Source organism: Phacochoerus africanus, chromosome 3, assembly GCF_016906955.1.
Source record: "Phacochoerus africanus isolate WHEZ1 chromosome 3, ROS_Pafr_v1, whole genome shotgun sequence".
NCBI lineage: Eukaryota > Metazoa > Chordata > Mammalia > Artiodactyla > Suidae > Phacochoerus > Phacochoerus africanus.
The window spans coordinates 191,721,096-191,740,129 of NC_062546.1; the positions used below are offsets into that span (position 1 = coordinate 191,721,096).

Consider the following 19,034-nt stretch of genomic DNA (forward strand, 5'->3'; position numbering starts at 1 on the left):
GGTGCCTATGTACACATGCACAAACATTTATTCAAAATTGGATTTCAATAATTTTATTGTGGCGTTCACGTCGTGGCTCATCAGTTAATGAACCCGACTAGTATCCATGAGGATACAGGTTCCATCCCTGGCCTTGCTCGGTGGGTTAAGGATCCAGCATTGCCACGAGCTGTGGTGTAGGTCGCAGACGGGGTTAGGATCCTGCATTGCTGTGGCTTTGGTGTAGGCTGTGGCTACAGCTCTGACTGGATCCCTAGCCTGGGAACCTCCATATGCCTCAGGTGCAACCCTAAAAAGACAAATAATATTAATTTTATTGTGTATAACAAATGATCATAATTTTATTGTGTATATTAATAACTCACTTTTTGGTTATGTTGATTGCAAAAAAGTAAGACAATGGGACTTCTGAGGAAGGACTGCAGGAAGTTCCTAATAGGTAATTAAGCCTTCTATTTCCAGATAAATTAGTTTAAAGGCAAGGGGAGAAGAGTATGAACTGGCCTAGTATATAAGTCAGTTTCCAGGTAATGAACTCAGCTGATTAGAGCACAATGCACACACGGCTAACCCAACAGCGTGGGTTCACACTCAGGGCTGTAACCCACACAGAATGTGGAGAACTTGGTCGTGTAAGTGACTGCTATTGTTGTTAACAGGTGGAATGAGTTAGTGTTTGAGAACTAAGTGACAGGTATCATGTTAAGAACGGTTACAGTGAGAGCATGCCACCAGCTAGCTGCTTCCTCAATAAATTCAAGCTCCAAATCTTCTAAATGAAGCTACAGAGGGAAAAAAAAAAAAAAATATCCCTTGGGAGTAGTAATGCCATTTGTCACTCAGTTCCACCACTGAATTCATGGTTGAGGCCAGTGGAGAGGTAAACATTATGAAGAAAAGTAAACATTCACAGGCTATGTTATCCATACTCTGGTTGAAGCAGCCTTAAGGGAGTCACCTCATGTCAGATTATTGGGTGATCACCAAACCAAAGACCAACTCTCCCTGGAAACACCTGCATCACTTGGATTACTGATAATGACTAAAACCATAGGGCTCATGCTTGTTTATGATCTTACAAGGTTGGCAACACAAACATACCAGTTTTTGTCAACCAGATCTCACCAAATTGATACATAACCAGTGGTTCTTACAGGTGTAAAAATCCAAATCGGTTCAGTAAGTACTGACTTTTTCCTAAGAATCACTCTCTTCTTTTGCCATCTAAACTCATACTAATGGGATAGAGGTCACTGGGCTTTTAACACTGGGTTTCTAAATTCAGTCTCTCTCAGCGGAAACGCTTAAGTAAAACTCTGAAGACCACAGGTTGTCCTTTGACTATGTGGACGCTATTCCTGATTCACCCCCACGCCCTGTCACTAGTGCAGGATCCACTAATGACAACTGCTTGGTTGTGATTAATAACTGATTTGTGAACTTGAGTAGCTTGAAATTAACTGGTCCAAGTTGGTAATCAACGCTCTCACCTTTACCAACATGTTACCATAACCAGCTGAGGCTTAGTAAGTGCACCTAAGATGTGTAAGAAAATCTCACAACTTGCATACCGTATCAAATGAATGTTCTCTTCTAATTAGCAAAACTGGGCGCTTACATACTGTATTGTAACACACATAAGCTAAAGCAATGGTTCCCCAAATTCAGGTGCACCAAAGAAATCACCTCAGACCTACTAAATTATAATCTACAAGAGACAGGTTTTTTTTTTTGGGGGGGGGTTGTTTATTCTGCTGCTTTTCACCATAATTTTATTTCAGGTGTATGAATGATGAAATAGTAAATCAATATCCCTCACTTTTTTTCTATTATTGTCTTCATGCACCATACTTTATTACTCAATGAATTTATTACATTTATAGTTGTACAATGATCATCACAATCCAGTTATATAGGATTTCCATCCAAGAGTTTTTGTTTTGTTTTAAAGCTTCCCTGGGAAATTCTGGTGTGCTGTTAAGTTTCAAAGCACCAAAGCACTTGACACCTCTCTTTTAGAATAACTTTTAAAAGCTACTGCACACTTTCGCTTCTTTGAGAATGGATTGCATTATTATTATTATTATTTTGTCTTTTTTGCCTTTTCTAGGGCCGCTTCTGCGGCATATGGAGATTCCCAGGCTAGGGGTCTAATTGGAGCCGTAGCCACTGGCCTACACCACAGCCACGGCAACACCGGATCCTTAACCCACTGAGCAAGGCCAGGGATCGAACCCGCAACCTCATGGTTCCTAGTCAGATTCGTCAACCACTGCGCCACGACGGGAACTCCCTGCATTATTTTTTTAATCAGCTAAAGTCAGTTTGGTGAACATAGATGGCTTATTACAAATTTGGATAATTGTAATAATTCAATTATTACAATTATGACTGTGGCTGTGGCTGGCAGCTGCAGCTCCAATTAACCCCATAGCCTGGGAACCTCCATACGCTGCAGATGCAGCCCTAAAAAAAAAAAAAAAAATTGTACTCTTAGGAGTACTGCAAAACCCCTTTACAGGCAAACCCAAGAGGGAAATTTTTCTAAATTTTATATTATATAAACATAGTATGTATACAGACTTCCTTTCAGCATTCCCCTCCACCTCCCCCTTCATTAAGATGTAGAAGCTGCAAAAGGTTTTTGACAGTCTATTTTATAGTTACATACAAACACTGGTTACCTACTGCTAGAGCTACAAGGGAACACATCAAAGATTTTATCCTTTTCCTTATTTGATTCCATGCCCTTTTAGGTACATTATCTGTCTTTTTCTCCCTATAATTTATTCCATTTTAAGATTTTTATTTTTATTTATGATTTTTATTTTCTTCTCTATTCCATTTAAAAAAAATCTAGTGGTCTAGTGGTTATTCATTTTTTTTTTAATACAGAGGATACCATCACGTAGGAAATAAGAGATTAAGTCTACAGATATTGACATGTGACATCAGTTCTATAATCTATTACAATCACATGTACCACATACACCAATATGCACAGCTAATATTGCCAATTTGTCTTATGCAGGATCTATACAAGTTTCACAATATCAAATTCTCCATACTTTGTAAAAAAAAAAAAATCAACACAAACTTTCACCAAAATACCCAGAGAAAATCACCTTTCAGATCTAAATTCAGTTCATAAAGTCCTGTTGATTGCCAAAACAACTGGGGACACACGAACACTTATTAGGAGTACAGGTCTTGGAGTTACACAGAACTTGGGCTCAAATCCCTGCACCCCATTAACTCTAAGTGGGCTTATGAGCTTTTATATCACTAGTCTGAGTCTTCTCATGTTGTGAGGCAAGAGGGCTTTAAAATCAGCATTTAATACCATCTGGAACAACCAGCTGTTGGTTGACATTTTCCAACTTTTTATCTGGTTAAAAACCAAAGATCAAGACATTTCCAATTATAAAAGTAAAAAACATAATCCTTACACCATGAATACTGTCATATCCCCCATAATGCGGTACACATTTTAATTTATAAATTCTTTTAAAGCTTTCTTCAGAGTCCCTTAGTAACCATAGGCACATTCATCTGAGGTTTGCCGAGTGCCTACACCCACCACATGCCAGACATTGTGCTGAGGCGTTTATTCAAGAATCACAACTGCAGAAAGAATTTTAAGACTTAGAATTTTACTTTTCCCACACTGCAGAAACTGCTACTTTTATGCACTATTTGAACTGTACTTTACCCGAATATTGAAATCTGGCAAAATTACTTCCAACTCCCAACATACAGAGTTCCTTTGGCATGACTTACTGGAGGTTCAACAACTTAGACCTAATACTGAAGATCAAATCATTTAAATGGCCCATTTACACACAAAGTTGTTATTTCTAAAATCGTTAAATGAATGGGCTTTCAAGCTTTGCCAGCTGTTCATGTTCCCCTGAGTTCGCTTCATGACCAATCTCTGTATCATTACCTGTTAAATCCACTGTTATTCTTAAGTCTCCTTTTACTTCCAGCTAAATGAATGACTTGGTATAGCAAAGGCATGCAGTAAGTAAGTTTTTTAAATCTAAGATTTGAATATAAATAAAGCATCTATTCATGTTACCCACTAGAGTATGTAAGACATTCACGAAGATTCCAGAATAGTGGCTATTACCTTCCTGTTTTCCTTCCTACCAAAAAACTTGGGCAGCACGTACAAAGAAAATAAAAACCTTTTCCATTCTGGGATGCTTCATGTAGTATCTTTAACCTTAGCTTGCTATGTAACTTCAGGTACAGAGGAAAGGACACATTTATAAGCAGGAAACGACATAAATCTTTAATACGGAAAATGAACTTGGGAGCTAGACATAGGATCAAACATTAACTCCATCCAGGCTCTGCCATTTCCTAATAGTAACCTTGGGCAATGCTGGTATGATACTGATTCTCATCTCGTGGAGCCCATGTGATGACTACATGAAATTATACACATAAAGCTTCAGAATACTGTCTGGGACGTGGTAATAAGCATTTATGTTGTTACTGTTTATAACGTTTCTAGTTGTTTCTGCTTCTGGGAATGACTTACAAATATTTTGCTAACCTGAAACGTTTTTTTTTTTTTTTTTTGTCTTTTTAGGGCCGCACCTGCAGCATATGGAGGTTCCCAGGCTAGGGGTTGAACCGGAGCTATAAATGCCGGCCTTCGCCACAGCCAATGCAGGATCCACGCCGCATCTGCAACCTACACCACAGCTCATGGCAACGCTGGACCCTTAACCCACGGAGCGCAGCCAGGGATGCTAGCCGGGTTCGTTAACCATGGAGCAGCCATGAGAGGAACTCCATGTTTTAACATTCTTATCAATAGAGTACAAAATACTCACCAACTGACTGCATGCACCATATAGAATTTTGATATGTAACGGCTTTCCTCCACAGACTAAGACAGTCTAATACTATACATCATGTGAAAAATAAGGCTATAAAAATTGAGTCCTAAGTTACAGTAGGCAGGCAAAGATAAAACCCTGTAATACTTTTTTTCAACATGACTACTTAGTAAACGAAGAACAGCATTTTATCTGGATTTAACATACGAAAATTATTACTTTCCAAATTGAGGTGTAAACATTTAGAGAGGCCTGAGATGATGCCAATGTTTGTCTCCTGTAGATATTCGCATAATCTTAAGGTCAGTAGTTGCCACCTAGGCCTTTCTTGCTACGCAACATACACACTGGGGGAATGGGAAAGCAAAAGTGCTTCTCTATGACAAGATTTTTATCAAGAAAGTATACCAGCATCTCGGGGTTTGGGAGTGGTACATGTCTATGTCCACAATGCTACACAAGTGACTCTAGTAGATCCTTCAGAGAGACATGCACCCCTTACCCATCCCATTTTAGAATTCACTGACATAAAGAACCTTACAATCACAACCAGTTTATTTCGTGAGGCTGTGTGTTCCCTAATTGCAATGAATTTTCATCTTTAAATAATATAACTATGTAACAACTCAAAATAAACACTGTCCTGAATTCAAAAATGATAGCAGAGATTTACAATTTAACAGGTGAACAAAGAGTACAGCATTTTTTGCAGTTGGAAAACTACGTATCCATCCTCCTCAAAATTCAAGTAAGTCATCAAAATCTATTCACATCAACAGGATTCAACGAATAGGATGCCTTATTCTTTGAAATTAAGACATTAAAGAACTAAGAAAAACAGTATGAATGACCTCTTGCTGAAGAGAAAGAAAAGTCAAAATATATTGTTATGAGCCTTATGAGCTAAAATACTAATGCACTAAAACACATAAACGTGTTAGGTTATCCAATTTTTCAATGCATCATTTTCTGACCATTCAACTCAACTGCAATGGACTGAAATGCAACTGGCTGCATTTGCCAACTGTTCAACTGAACTGTTTCAATATTATTTATAAGCATTTAGAAGCATGTATATCAAACTTGTACTCCAAAACTGACAATTATGTCTCTAAATTCTAGATGTGATTTGTACATCCACACTTGCGACAATGACATAAATTTACCAATTTTTAGTAGTTCAAACCAGCACTTAAATTTCTACTTTAATGTCTCATTTAGATTCCAAATGAAAGTTTTACATCTTTCAGTATTTATTAACTTGACAATCTGAGTGTTCTATTTCTCAATAGTGTATAGCACTTTATTGGGAACTGAGACCAATAAAAAAAATTCTGAAACCTGAAATACTAATATTGTCCTGTATATACATGCCTTATCATTACAGAAATTCCAATTGTGTAAAAATGAGGAAGGGAAATTGTTCAGCTTTCCATGTTATGTATGACCTACTATCGCTCAAATACGGTGAAAGTATCCAGAGAATAATGTCTGTGATGGTTTTATCTGTATCTCAATTGCATCATGTAAAAATGGAAGCATGTAGAGATTAAGAGCATAAGGCTTATAATTCTACAGTACAAATGGAGACAAAATTAAATGCAGTAAGAGCATATTTGCAAGTCTTAAAGGAAAATTATAACCCAAGACGCATGGGGAAAAATATTTATGTGGAGTTTTTAATCCATATTAGAATTCAGTTGTAACTTGACCATAAATTTAAACATACCATCTTCTGAGACATACATTCTAATAAGTGTATCAACAGTATCATAGCCAACCAAGGGTCAGTTGGTTACTTGAACTTATTAGTAACATTTCATTTTTCTCTCAACAGAAATCTATAGTGGTTTGCCCCAATTACACATCTGAAACATTGTCTTACGAAAACAAAATGAAACAAAATTAAATAAGATGGAAGATTAAAAATACTCTGAAGTTAAAATAAAGTGAACTATAATCCTTGGCAGATCAATCAGGTAAAAAATATTGGTGAAAGTTGGAAGCACAGGATAACCAACATAAATCTTCAGCAGAAAGAACATCTCTGAAAACATGAAACGATGACTCTGGAGGACAACAGCTAAATATCCAAGAATCATCAGGTTTGAAAAATATTGCTTAATTACTTTCTAAAACACAGCTGTAAGAACTGAAGACCTTGTTAAAAATATTAAGGTAATCATATTTATTGCATCTTTAGAATGCATTTGGAAACAGAAAATTAAGTGTTACCCCAGCTTCACCAAAATATATATTTAAGAAAGGGGGAACCTAATATTTAGAAACAAAGTGTAGACTGTATGTGCTTTTCAAAGGGGCTGAATTAAACACAACCAGCTGCCAACTTTGTGCTCTGACATATTTGAATTAGTGAGTATGTGTATACTAAATTCATTTATTTTTGTCTACAATAAATGAAATAAAAAACACTGCCCTATACAATCCACTATTAGCAGTGAGTACAATAGCAAAAAAAAAAAAATATATTGTACAATTTATACATACTAAAATATTTTCTTTCTCTAGAGATAATGCAGAACAAAATCTAACCATTGTAAGACTTTGGGAAATCTCAACTTACAGTAGGGAGAAGTCAAATCCAGGTGTGCACTGAGCCCAAAACAAAGGTTCCTGGTCATAAGGCTATTAGATTAGTAAGTGCAAGTGGTAGAATAAAGCATGCTCAAATTTTATGCTTGGGTCTCCGTATATTTATCGAACCTTTAAATTAAACAAGACGAGCTAAAGAAATGCCTGAAGCAGAGCAAGGTAACTGGGAACTGTGTCATTTCTTTTACCATTTCTGTTACCCAACTTATACAATGCGCAAAGTGCTAAGTAAGCAACACTACAAAAACACGTTTACATGAACACTGAAGACCTGGGGAAATGAAATCCAACAATTTTATTTTAATGAGCTGTATTTTCTAAATTTCTGTTTTATTTTTTCCTGTTTTCATACAGTATTGAAAACAAAACGCAGCACATTCACATTTTCCCGAGGAACTGTAAAGATGATCTCTACAGGGATAAACGTTGCAAAGCCTGAAGCTCAATCAACTGGTGTTGAAAACTCTCAACGGGAGTAAAGGCTTGATCTGAATGGTCTAGAACAGGTACTGTAATTTAATAGAAGAGATGGTCTTCTTAATATTTAATGATTTAAAAGAACTTCCCAGTCCATGCGAAGAGTACAGTCCAATAACAAATCAAATTTCTGAACGCATTTTATGCTACATATGTGTATACTTTGCGATCCTCAGGTGTTCGTGCCAAATATTCTCTCTCAATAAGTCCTTCAATACGTTTCTTAATAACCACTGGACTTGGTAAGAATCGAGCCTTCAACTGCTGAGTTACCTAAAAGAGAAAGTTTTTTTTTTTTTTTTTTTTAAAAAAACTAATTCCTACCAGAAAATTAAAAAACAAAACCCATTTCAACAGAAACACACAAAAATTCTTATTTTTAAATAGAACTGTCATTTCAAACTTCACTAATTTGGTTATGAAAATTTAAAGTACAGAAAATTAAAAAGAATTTTATTTGAAAACGTATGCTGGAACATACCTCCTCACATCAGAATGTGAATGCTACAATGGATCAGCAGAAGAACTAGTTGGAACATACTAACTAGTACGAAGGTGCACCACCCTACAGTTAAATCATTTTGATGTTAGAATCCAATGACTTCTGGGTCAGTCTCCCAATGGACAGAATTTGGGCAGCAGCAAGAGTTTAAGAAGCACAAACTCTGGACATGACTTGCTTGGATTCAAATCCCAGCTCTCCCTCTTAACTAACTCTGGGCTTGGGAAAGTTACTTAACCTTGTGAAGTTGTGTATATTAAGTGAGTTAACAGATGTGATGCTTTAGAATAATGCCCAGTCCTTACTTAGGGGTTACTGTTGGTATTCTTTTCTCCAACAACTGTCAGGATTCTAGGTATTGCAAACATCAGTAATAAAAAAAGGCAGTAGCCAAAACCTGACTATATACACTATGCATCAGTCAGCTTTGTATGTATTTATTTAATGCTCTTAACCCTGCAAAGTAGGTTATCTCATTTTACAAACGAGGAAAAACAAACCAGCGAGGAAAACTCTATGAACAAGTAGTAAACGAAGCCAGAGGAGATGAGAATCTAAATCTTTCTGCCCTAAAGCTCATGCTTTTCCCACTAATCCATGCTGCCTCCTTGCAGATCACCCATCCAAGCATAAGCCAGCTTTTCTGTTACTCCCACTGGATCAGTTAATTCCCAAGACCACGAATTATAACTCTCGGAAATCTGAAACTTCACCACTCCACTCCCCAACTAAAATCTGTTACCCTTCTAGTATTATCACTCCAACATCAACAAATTTGTTCTCAACCCACCTGAGACCTTGACTCCTCTGACCCTTTCTACTAAGCTATTAATAACTTCCTCTGGGGAGTTCCCATTGTGGCTCAGTGGAAATAAACCCTTGATTAGAATCCATGAGGAAACGGGTTGTATCCCTGGCCTTGCTCAGTGGGTTAAGGATCCTGCGTTGCCATGAGCTTGGTATAGTTCGAAGACGCAGCTCGGTCTCCATGTGGCTGCGGCTGTGGTGTTGGCTGGCAGCTACAACTCTGATTTGACCCCTAGCCTGGGAATTTCCATACGCCACAAGGCCACAAATGTGGCCCTCCAAAAAAAAAAAGAAAAAGAAAAAGCCCAAAACAAACAAAACCCCAAAACTTCTTTTGGCCTTACCTCCTTCCTGCATATAAGATCACTTCAGGTACCCTCCCAAGAGTATCTTCAACTCCCTGATTCTTTCGATTCTATTCGCTAAACACCCATTCTACATTTACTGTATCATTCAAAAATCCACTACTCACTTTCTTGCTGAGTAAAGTTGTAGTCTTTACACCTTTTGTATAGACCTGGAGTCAACAAATTATAGCCTGCTGCCTGTCATAAATTCTTACTGGAACAGAGCCACAGATACTTGTTATCTATAGGTGCTTTCATGCTACAGTTGACCAGTAAAAAAAAGGCTGCCAATCTGGTATAGACTGATAACACAAATTTATAGTACTAAGGTCAACAAGTTCTTGAATGCCATAACCTCACATTCTGTTTTGCATAAGGAAGAGGCCATTTCAGTTTGAAATCCCTCAGACTCCCACACCTTAAAAACACACATTTATCCACCTTTCACAAGCACCATCCCTGCGCCTGCCTTGCCCTGGGTTCTCGGGAAGAGGCATATTCGGTAGCACCCCTGTTAATACATCTACCACCCACCTGTGTTCTCCATACAATCCTCTCGCCTTTCCTTTTCTGGTCTTTAGTACATTGATTATCCCCTCATCCTATTTTTTCCCTTTTGGTTTTTCAGCATTCTTTCTTTATCCTTATGAGAAAAACATAACTATCTTTCCATCAAGAAACACAAAATCCAGAGGCCCTCAACTCAACACTCAGTCCTCTGGTAATGGTCTCTGAGCCCTTGCCCACAAGGCAACACCTCAAAGGCAAAGCCACTTGGAAGTTTCACCTCCATTTACTTCTCAAGGCACTGCTATCAAATGTCCACTCTTACCAGTCCAATGAAAACTGGAAAACTAACCAGTCACCCAATCGTGAACACGTTTTAAATATGTGTTGATTTGGTTTTTTAATAATTTTTGAAATCACTGACCACTCAATCATAATCCTCTTCTGTTTCCACATAATATAAAGTCAATTTATACAAAACAAAATTCACTGCCCTGTGGGCACAGCAGCACATCACCCCTTCCTCTTCAGCTGACAGGACTAACCTCTAGCCACTCCACCCTCTCATTTCTCACCGTGAGTCAATAAATCCTGTCATTTCCCATTGTCCCCAGTGAGCCTTCTATCCTCAACCAATACTTTATCCAACCTGTATCATCTCTTTCTTCACTATTTCAATGGCTTTGCAGTGGTCCTCCCATCCTTGGCTTCCTAATTTATAATATGTATGCACTCAAAAAATGTTACTAATTTTAGAAGGTACTCTATTTTACACAAAAGTATTAAACAGCAATGAAAGTTTTTTCTTTATTCTTCATGTTCACAATAATCTATTATTATTTTCATTCCAAACATATTCATTCTTAATGTGTACACATATTTCGATTCATTGCTGTTTAACTATTAAGTAAGTGCCATGCTTTTGTGTGTTACTTGACTACGGTTTCCTAATTTTAAGATTCAATTTTACATCAGCTGAATATAGTACTTTCCTAGATTTAAACTGTTAAATTAATTTTGCCTTTTCTATATTAATCCAGTCTTGAAGTGTCCTCACCTCTGCCACTAACACATTGTGCTGCATCTTCTTTCTAGATTTCATTATCCGCACTATAGCAGCTTCTATCTCATGTTTTCTGTCGTCATCTACTTTCTGCCTTGTTTCTTTCCTTTCTGGGTCAGATTCACCTTGTTTGGCAGCAACTAAAAGAGAAATAAGGACATTTACCATGTGATTATCATGTAAATTTCAAATGTGATTGAAAAAAAGTTAATAACGAACCCAATACAATTTATTATTATCCAGGGGAAAAACTAATTTCAACCTCTGAATAAATACATATACTTATCTGTCAAAGAAAACATTCAGAAAGTGCCTAAATCAATGTTTAATAAATATTTAATTAACAATCCAATGACATAAAAATTCTTCAATTCTAAATTATTCTTTTTAAATACTAAGAGTTTAATTTCACAGAGTTATTAACACCAATTTTTATTTTTATAGTATACAACGTTTCCTTTCCTGGAGGAAAAATGGTAGCTGAATATATTCAGTGGTAAGACTATCAGTAAGTGTTTTTCATTGCTTGTGACTTCCAGAGACCAAGCAGTATTTTACCATCATGACTTCAAGTTGAACCACACCAAAAGCATCTCAAATAGGAGAAATGTGGGGACTTTAAGAGGAGAGAGCATGTAGGGCCAAGATTTAGTTAGCTAAATCAAAATTAAAAGTACCACTAGACTGTCACTTAACGAAACTCCGTAACGAGTAATTTGTTTTACCTCTCACCAATTGTTCCACAACTGTCATATATCTTAGTAATTCTTTTTATGTCACAATCTCATTTACCACTAATGCAAATGATATTCCACTCTTAAGGGGAAGTCTTACTATGCTATTCCCTATAGTCTTTAAGGTAACTGCTGAATAATTAAGTATAATTATTAACAGAAGGCCCTTTCTGTTATAACTTTGCTCTACTTGAAGTAGCAGAGAAAGAAAAGTGCTAAGTTTTTTGTTTATTTGCTCAATAGGAGACAGATGTGAGGTTTCCAGAGGTAGAAATCGGAAAATTACAAAGAACCACATGGAACACTGCTGACTGAGGCTTGGGCACACCAAAGGACAGGAGACGGCACAATTTAGACCGTTCTGGTGTGCATACCCACTCAGCTGTTTCTAACTGGAATCCCTTGGTTAATAATTCTGTTTTCAGTGTCTTCTCCCTAACTAATCAATATCTTAACACAAAAGAGTAAAATCAGATTAAAATAGTCAACTGAAAAAGAAAAATGCTTTCTTCAAATAATTCAATGTCATAAGAAGAAACAAAAAGACAGAGGCATTAGTTTAGATTAAATATAACTAAAGAGACCTTAAATCAATGTTAATGTAGAACCTGTGATTGAATCCTGGATCCAAAACATAAGCTATGACATATTTTTGAGACAACTGCAGACATGTAAATATGAGTGGAATATAGATGTCAGGAATTATTAATTTCATGGGATGTGATAAAACAATTACGTGGTAAAACCTTATTCTGAGAAAGGTATATATGCTCACGTCTTTAAGGGGGAAGTATTATGATGTTTAAAAATTAATTTAAAATGCTGTAGGAGATCTTTTTTCTTTTCTTTTGTCTTTTTAGGGCCATACCTCATACCCATGGAAATTCCCAGGCTAAGGGCTGAATTGGAGCTGTATCTGCCAACTTACACCACAGCCACAGCAACGCCATATGAAAGCTGCATCTGTGACCTACACCACAACTCACGGCAATGCCAGATCCTCAACCCACTGAGCAAGGCCAGGGATCGAATCCACATCCTCATGGGTACTAGCTGGGTTTGTTAACATTGAGCCATGACAGGAATTCCGGAAATTTTATATATAAATGAAGGGAGAGGGAGAGCAGAAGTGTTTTTCATTTGTTCTGCAGATGTGAAAACATATAAAACAATCTACGCAGTTCATCTAAGTCAAGTCACCTAAATAATGATAAACACTGAATTACAGTGTCTTTACAAATGTGAGGGCGGGAGATCACTTCCAGAGCCTAGCACAATACTCTGAGTGCACTTAAGATTAACAGCGTAACAAGGGGATCTGCTTGTCTAAGTGGCTTCTTAAGTATCTAGATGCGTCAGGAGAAAAGGGACAAAGAAGGTGAGTGGTGGTGGGGAAAGCTGCTAACTATGGAAATTACTGTAAAATACAGCAAATGTATTTCTTATCAAAGGCTGTGTGAACCTGAGTAAATGCTTTCCAATTTTTGCTTGAACTTCTACTACTGACTATAGCAGAAAGCAGCCTAAGTAGGTAAGATCAGAATCTGAATATTTTACTATGAGCCTGAGTACTTTCCTAAGAAGGCAAAAACGTACTTTGATCATTTAAGAAAACCCATATGGTCATAAAGCTTAACACCAGAAAGAAAATTTGAACTTCCACAAAATATCAGTAAGAGCCAAGATAATCTACATACCATTTCAAAACAGAAAACATTACTTTTTCTTTATAGAATTTTACAGCTAAAAAGAACTTTAAAAGGTTATCCAGTCAAATTCTTCATCATATACAACTATATTCCTATTTTAATCAGATCTAAAATACTATATACAGTTAATATCAAAAATTAAAAATCTATGAAGATCTTTTTTTAAATAATCATAGTAATATCTGACAATATATGCTGGGCATAATGGAATCTAGGATTACAAAAGTAATTATTTGTTATTTATTTAGGATAAAGCAGGTTGAGGCTAAGCAATTCAGGTACATATCACCATATATTCTTCAAATTTGGGATACCAGTTAAGTCCTGAAATTCAAAACCTCTGTCCTAAACTATACAGTCATATGTCTTGCACTAGGGAGAAAACAGATATTTTATTCCGTGACAATCAGAAACACAATTCTGTTTACTTTTAATATGCATCTGTGTCCCAAAGACATGGATCACTTTTCACGATGAGGCTAAGATACAATGATGTGGTTTGCAACCATTGGACAAAAGAAGTCAAGGCTATAAAGAAAAACTATCCTGCTTTTGAAAAGCATTAATATCCAATTAGGGTCAAGAAGAAAAATAAAAGGATATATATACAATGTACTTGAAACAATGTATTCTGGCAATCCAGTGTATATTTAATATTAAAATAATTTTTAAAATATGTTTATTAATATATAATTTAAAACAATTTTTAAATCAGAAAATTTTAGTCACTTCAAAAGCACCTTATTTTAAAATACTGTTTTATTACACAGATATATTAGCTGTAATGGATAAATTACACTGGGGAGCTTATCTAATACTAGCTTTGAAACCAGGTAGTGAACTGAATTAGTTTTAAAAATCAGCAAAGGTGAATTGCCTTTTTCCTTATACAACTTACACTGTTAAATATACAACACACAGGATGTTACCATCAAAATAGAGAGGAGGCTGTTCCAAAAACTGTTTATGGCAGGGACATCTTTAAGTTAGATAAATAATACAGGTTTTTAAGATTTTGAAACAAATATTTATCAAAACATAAAAAGTTGCATTTAAAGACCAAATTTTAAATAGGCAAATCCCCAATTTTCAGAAATCTGTAAACTGGTTTTAAAAACAGACATTGTTGATTAACCAGTTAAAAACAATTATTTTATAATTACTAATATGTTCACAAAATTTTATTTCATTTGTAGAAAACTACATGGAAGTAAATACTTGTGTACACTATGAATCACTTTTTTGGGGGGGTGGGTCTTTTTTTGTCTTTTTAGGGCCGTACCCGCAGCATATGGAGGTTCCCAGGCTAGGGGTCAAATCAGAGCTACAGCTGCCGGCCTACACCACAGCCACAGCAACTAGGGATCTGAGGCACATCTGTGACCTACACCACAGCTCACAGCACTGCTGGATCCTTAACCCACTGAGCAAGGCCAGGGATTGAACTTTTGTCCTCATGGATGCTAGTCAGATTAGCTTCCACCGAGCCACGACAGGAACTTCGCTATGAATCATTTTTAAAAATGTGTACTGTATTTGGATTTAACTGCATTTTGACAGGAATGTATATCAATAAAAGCTGCTTTATTTCTTAAACCTATGTGTCATGCAGCACAAGAAAAGTATTACTATAAAAAAAATTCAACAAATAAGAATTTTTTTAGGAAAAAGAAATATATATATATATAAATGTTTTTAGAGAAAAATATAATTCCAGATACCTGTTTGAATCTTGACTCTATGTAGTTTGGATGTGAACTGATCATTAACTGTAAATATATGGCCATTTTCTATTTCCTTTGACTTGGGTTCCTTCGTGAGAACCCGCTGTGTTGGTTTACCACAGGCGAGGGACTGCAGGGCTCTAACAAGCTCTCTTTCAGGGATATCTGTCTCTTGTTGAATTTCCTGAAATTTCATCAGATTAACATAATTAGATATTCTGAAAGATTAGATTAGTTAATTAGTAAGTTAAATTGACCAAGCAGTAGAGACATAATTCCATTAAAGAAATAATTTAAAACAAAAAATTTCCTATTATGACACTTGACTAAAATCTCACTTATTTGAACAAACTAAATAAAAAGATGGTTCAAGTTACAAAATACTGACAAGACATGTACTGTTTCAGGGATATACGGCCTAGTCTAAAAATGTCATCCAGCAGAGATTATAGGGCCCTGCTTTGATGTATTAGGTACAAATAAAGTGTTAATCAAGATCTAACTGCTAATTTTACAAATACTCTACATTCTTCCTGCCAAGTATATCCATGCAACTCTTTTGTTTAGCAACATCTTTCATAGAAAGAAGCAAAGTAAGCCTGAGCCAAGGCCTTTTATTGTCCTGTCAAATTTATGATCCAAGATGACCATACTTACACCTGTATAACCAAATTTTTAAAAATGCAAATACTTGTTAATTAATACTAAACACGAAAAGCAATACGAAATCTGTTTGTGAAGTTCAGGTGATAATTTTTGCTACATGTTATGGTGTGATTAAAACGTAATACTAAAAAAACAGTTCAGGAAAAAATAAATGTGTAACTTAAATTCACTATTTCCCTTTTATGTCAATGGGACAGTAAGAGATTTGTACATGTACACGATTTAGTCCCTTCACATCCAAGGACTGTATGGGCCAGCAAGTCTTCACATTAGGATATATCACTTTGATTCACTGTAGAAAGCTTTCTTCTCAAAAGCAGCTGAGGAAGGGTGGGCAAAACGATGGTCATATTCAGAGTATGAAGCTGATCTGAAGAGAGTCAGTCTCCCTTTCACGAATCTCTGAGCAACAATTTAGGCTTTTTGTAAGGGCTGTCAGGTAAGTGAGGATTGAAGAAATGTGAATTTTAGCATTTGTTTCAAATGATCTTGGTATTTCTACATACTTTTAGACATAAAAATGTTAATCCTAGCTAATTAAATATGTGCCATTAATAATTAGAATGTTGATTGTAATCATCATATACATATTAAGTGACTTATTTACAATTATTTCACCAAAGCCAAAGAACTGGAAATACCTTCTGTGGTATTTTACAACTACACATCCTTCCTAGAGGAAGCTACAGATCTTCCTCAAATTATGATGGGGGTTCTACGTTCTAATGAACCCACAGTTAGTTGAAAACGCATTTAATACACTAAACCTACTGAACATCATACCTTAGCCTGGCCTACCTTAAACGTGCCCAGAACACTTACATTAGCCTACAGTTGGGCACTCATCTAACACAAAGCCTATTTTATGAGTGCTGAATATCTCTTGTAATTACTCAATACTGAACTGAATGTAAAAAGCAGAACTATTTTCTGAGTACAGAATGGTTCTAAGTGTATCAGCTGTTTACTCTTGTGATCACCTAGCTAGCTGGGAGCTGCAGCTTGCTGATGTTAGCCTCCGAGAAGGTCCAAATTCAAAGTATGGTCTCTACCAAATGCGTATTGCTTCACACCACTGTAAAACCAAAAGTCAAAGTACCAGAAATCAGGGACTATCTGTACCGCAATCCAATATGCACCTTTCTATGCCTTTAAAAAATACATTACTGTTGAGCCATGATAGGGACTCCTGTAGAAAACTTTTTCAAAGAAACTCTCCTCAAAAAAGAGTAATTTCTGGAGTTCCCATAATGGCTCAGCGGTTAACAAACCCAACTTCTTCCATGAGGATGCGGGTTTGATCCCTGGTCTCTCTCAGTGGGTTAAGGATTTGGCGTTGTCGTGAGCTGTGGTGTAGGTCGCAGATGTGGCTCTGATGCCGCACTGCTGTGGCGTAGACCGGCAGCTACAGCTCCGACTAGACCCCTAGCCTGGGAACCTCCACATGACGCGGGTGCAGCCCTAAAAAGACAAAAACAACAACAACAACAAAGTAATTTCTCAGTTGATTACATTTGACAATCGTGCTGTCTACAAATTTTATCAACTCCTGATTTTTATAAATTTCACTTCTTTTTCTTGTCTAGTTCGTTAATTAAGACCTGCAGAATGAGGCCGAGTGGTAGTAACAAAGGCCGACATCCTAACTTGTTCCTAAGCCTTATCAGGAAGGTGTCTAATATTTTACTACTATTGCTTGCTTAGGTCTCTCATCAGATATACCCTTTATGCCACTAAGGACATTTCATTCTATTCTTAGGTAGCTAAGAGTCTGCCATCTGGAAATAAGAAATGTGGACTGACTTTTCGTACATCTGTAGAAACCATGGTTTTTCTCCTTGAAATGTTGTCTGCCAATAGAGCACATGCTCTATTAATTACGGTACTATTATAAAATCTCAATAACTGTTAACAAATTCCTTCTCTGTATCCTAGGAATAAACCCTATTTGGACAGGATGATTTATTATTTCAATATACTTGCTAATAGTATTTTAAGATTTGTGCATTTATTCTGAATAACTGACAGAACTTTTTCTCTTTTGTATTTTCCTTGTTCAGTTTTAGTAATAAGGTTATGCCAGTCTCAGATATTTCCCAAGAACAATTAGTGTAATTTGCTTTCTCAGTTCAAAGTTCCCTGTACAGCCTTCATTTTTAATTTGCTAATTGTGTTATTCAAATCTTATTCTTGTTTTTTAATGGAAGTATCACTGATTTACAATCATGTGTTAATTTCTGCTGTACGACAAAGTGATTCAGTTATTAACATATATACGTTTTAAAAATATTCTTTCTCATTATGATTTATCACAGGACACCGAATATAGTTCTCTACGCTATAGAGCGGGTTCTTGTTGGTTATCCCTTCCATGTATTACAGCTTACAGACGCTAACCCTCCCACTCCATCCCTTCCCCTGGACCCCTCCCACTGGCAACGACAAGTCTGCTCTATATGTACGTGAGTCTGTTTCTGTTTGGTAAATAGATTCACTTGTGCCATATTTTAGATTCCATAATAAGTGATATCATATGGTATTTGTCTTTTTCCTGCTGTATCTTCCCCTTCTTTATTGTCTAGTCAGTACACTTGTGAGGGATTTCTATAATTGCAGAATTGTCTATTTCTCCTTGGACTTTCAACCATTTTCCTTTATATATTGTTGTCACATTAGTCAATGAAATAACAATTGTTACTGTTCAATCATTTCATTTAAATTCTACAGTCTGACATTAATTTTACTTTGGTCTACAATTAGCTTTTATTTATTTATTTTTCTATTTTCTAGGGCCGCTCCCACGGCAAATGGAGGTTCCCAGGCTAGGGGTCTAATCAGAGCTGTATCCAGAGCCACAGCAGCACGGCATCCGAGCCACGTCTGCGACCTACACCACAGCTCACGGCAATGCTGATTCTTAACCAAATCAGCAAGGTCAGGGACTGAACCCACAACCTCAATGTTCCTAATCGGATTCGTTAACCACTGCACCACGACTCTTACAATTAGCTTTTATATCTCACTTATTTTCA

At 36.4% G+C, this 19,034-nt stretch overlaps 1 protein-coding gene across 4 annotated transcripts in view; it reads right to left on the minus strand.

Annotated features, from left to right (window-relative positions):
* Positions 1-7,742: 7,742 nt before the first annotated feature.
* CUL3 (cullin 3) overlaps positions 7,743-19,034 on the minus strand; it is a 94,124-nt gene continuing 82,832 nt past the window's right edge. For all 4 annotated transcript variants that reach the window (XM_047773640.1, XM_047773641.1, XM_047773644.1 and 1 more), the window contains 3 exons: positions 15,334-15,520; positions 11,164-11,309; positions 7,743-8,216 (listed from right to left, as the gene is read on the minus strand). In XM_047773640.1, coding sequence (XP_047629596.1) covers positions 8,085-8,216; positions 11,164-11,309; positions 15,334-15,520 — 465 coding nt within the window. In that variant the 3' untranslated portion in view covers positions 7,743-8,084. The remainder of the gene's footprint in view (positions 8,217-11,163; positions 11,310-15,333; positions 15,521-19,034) is intronic.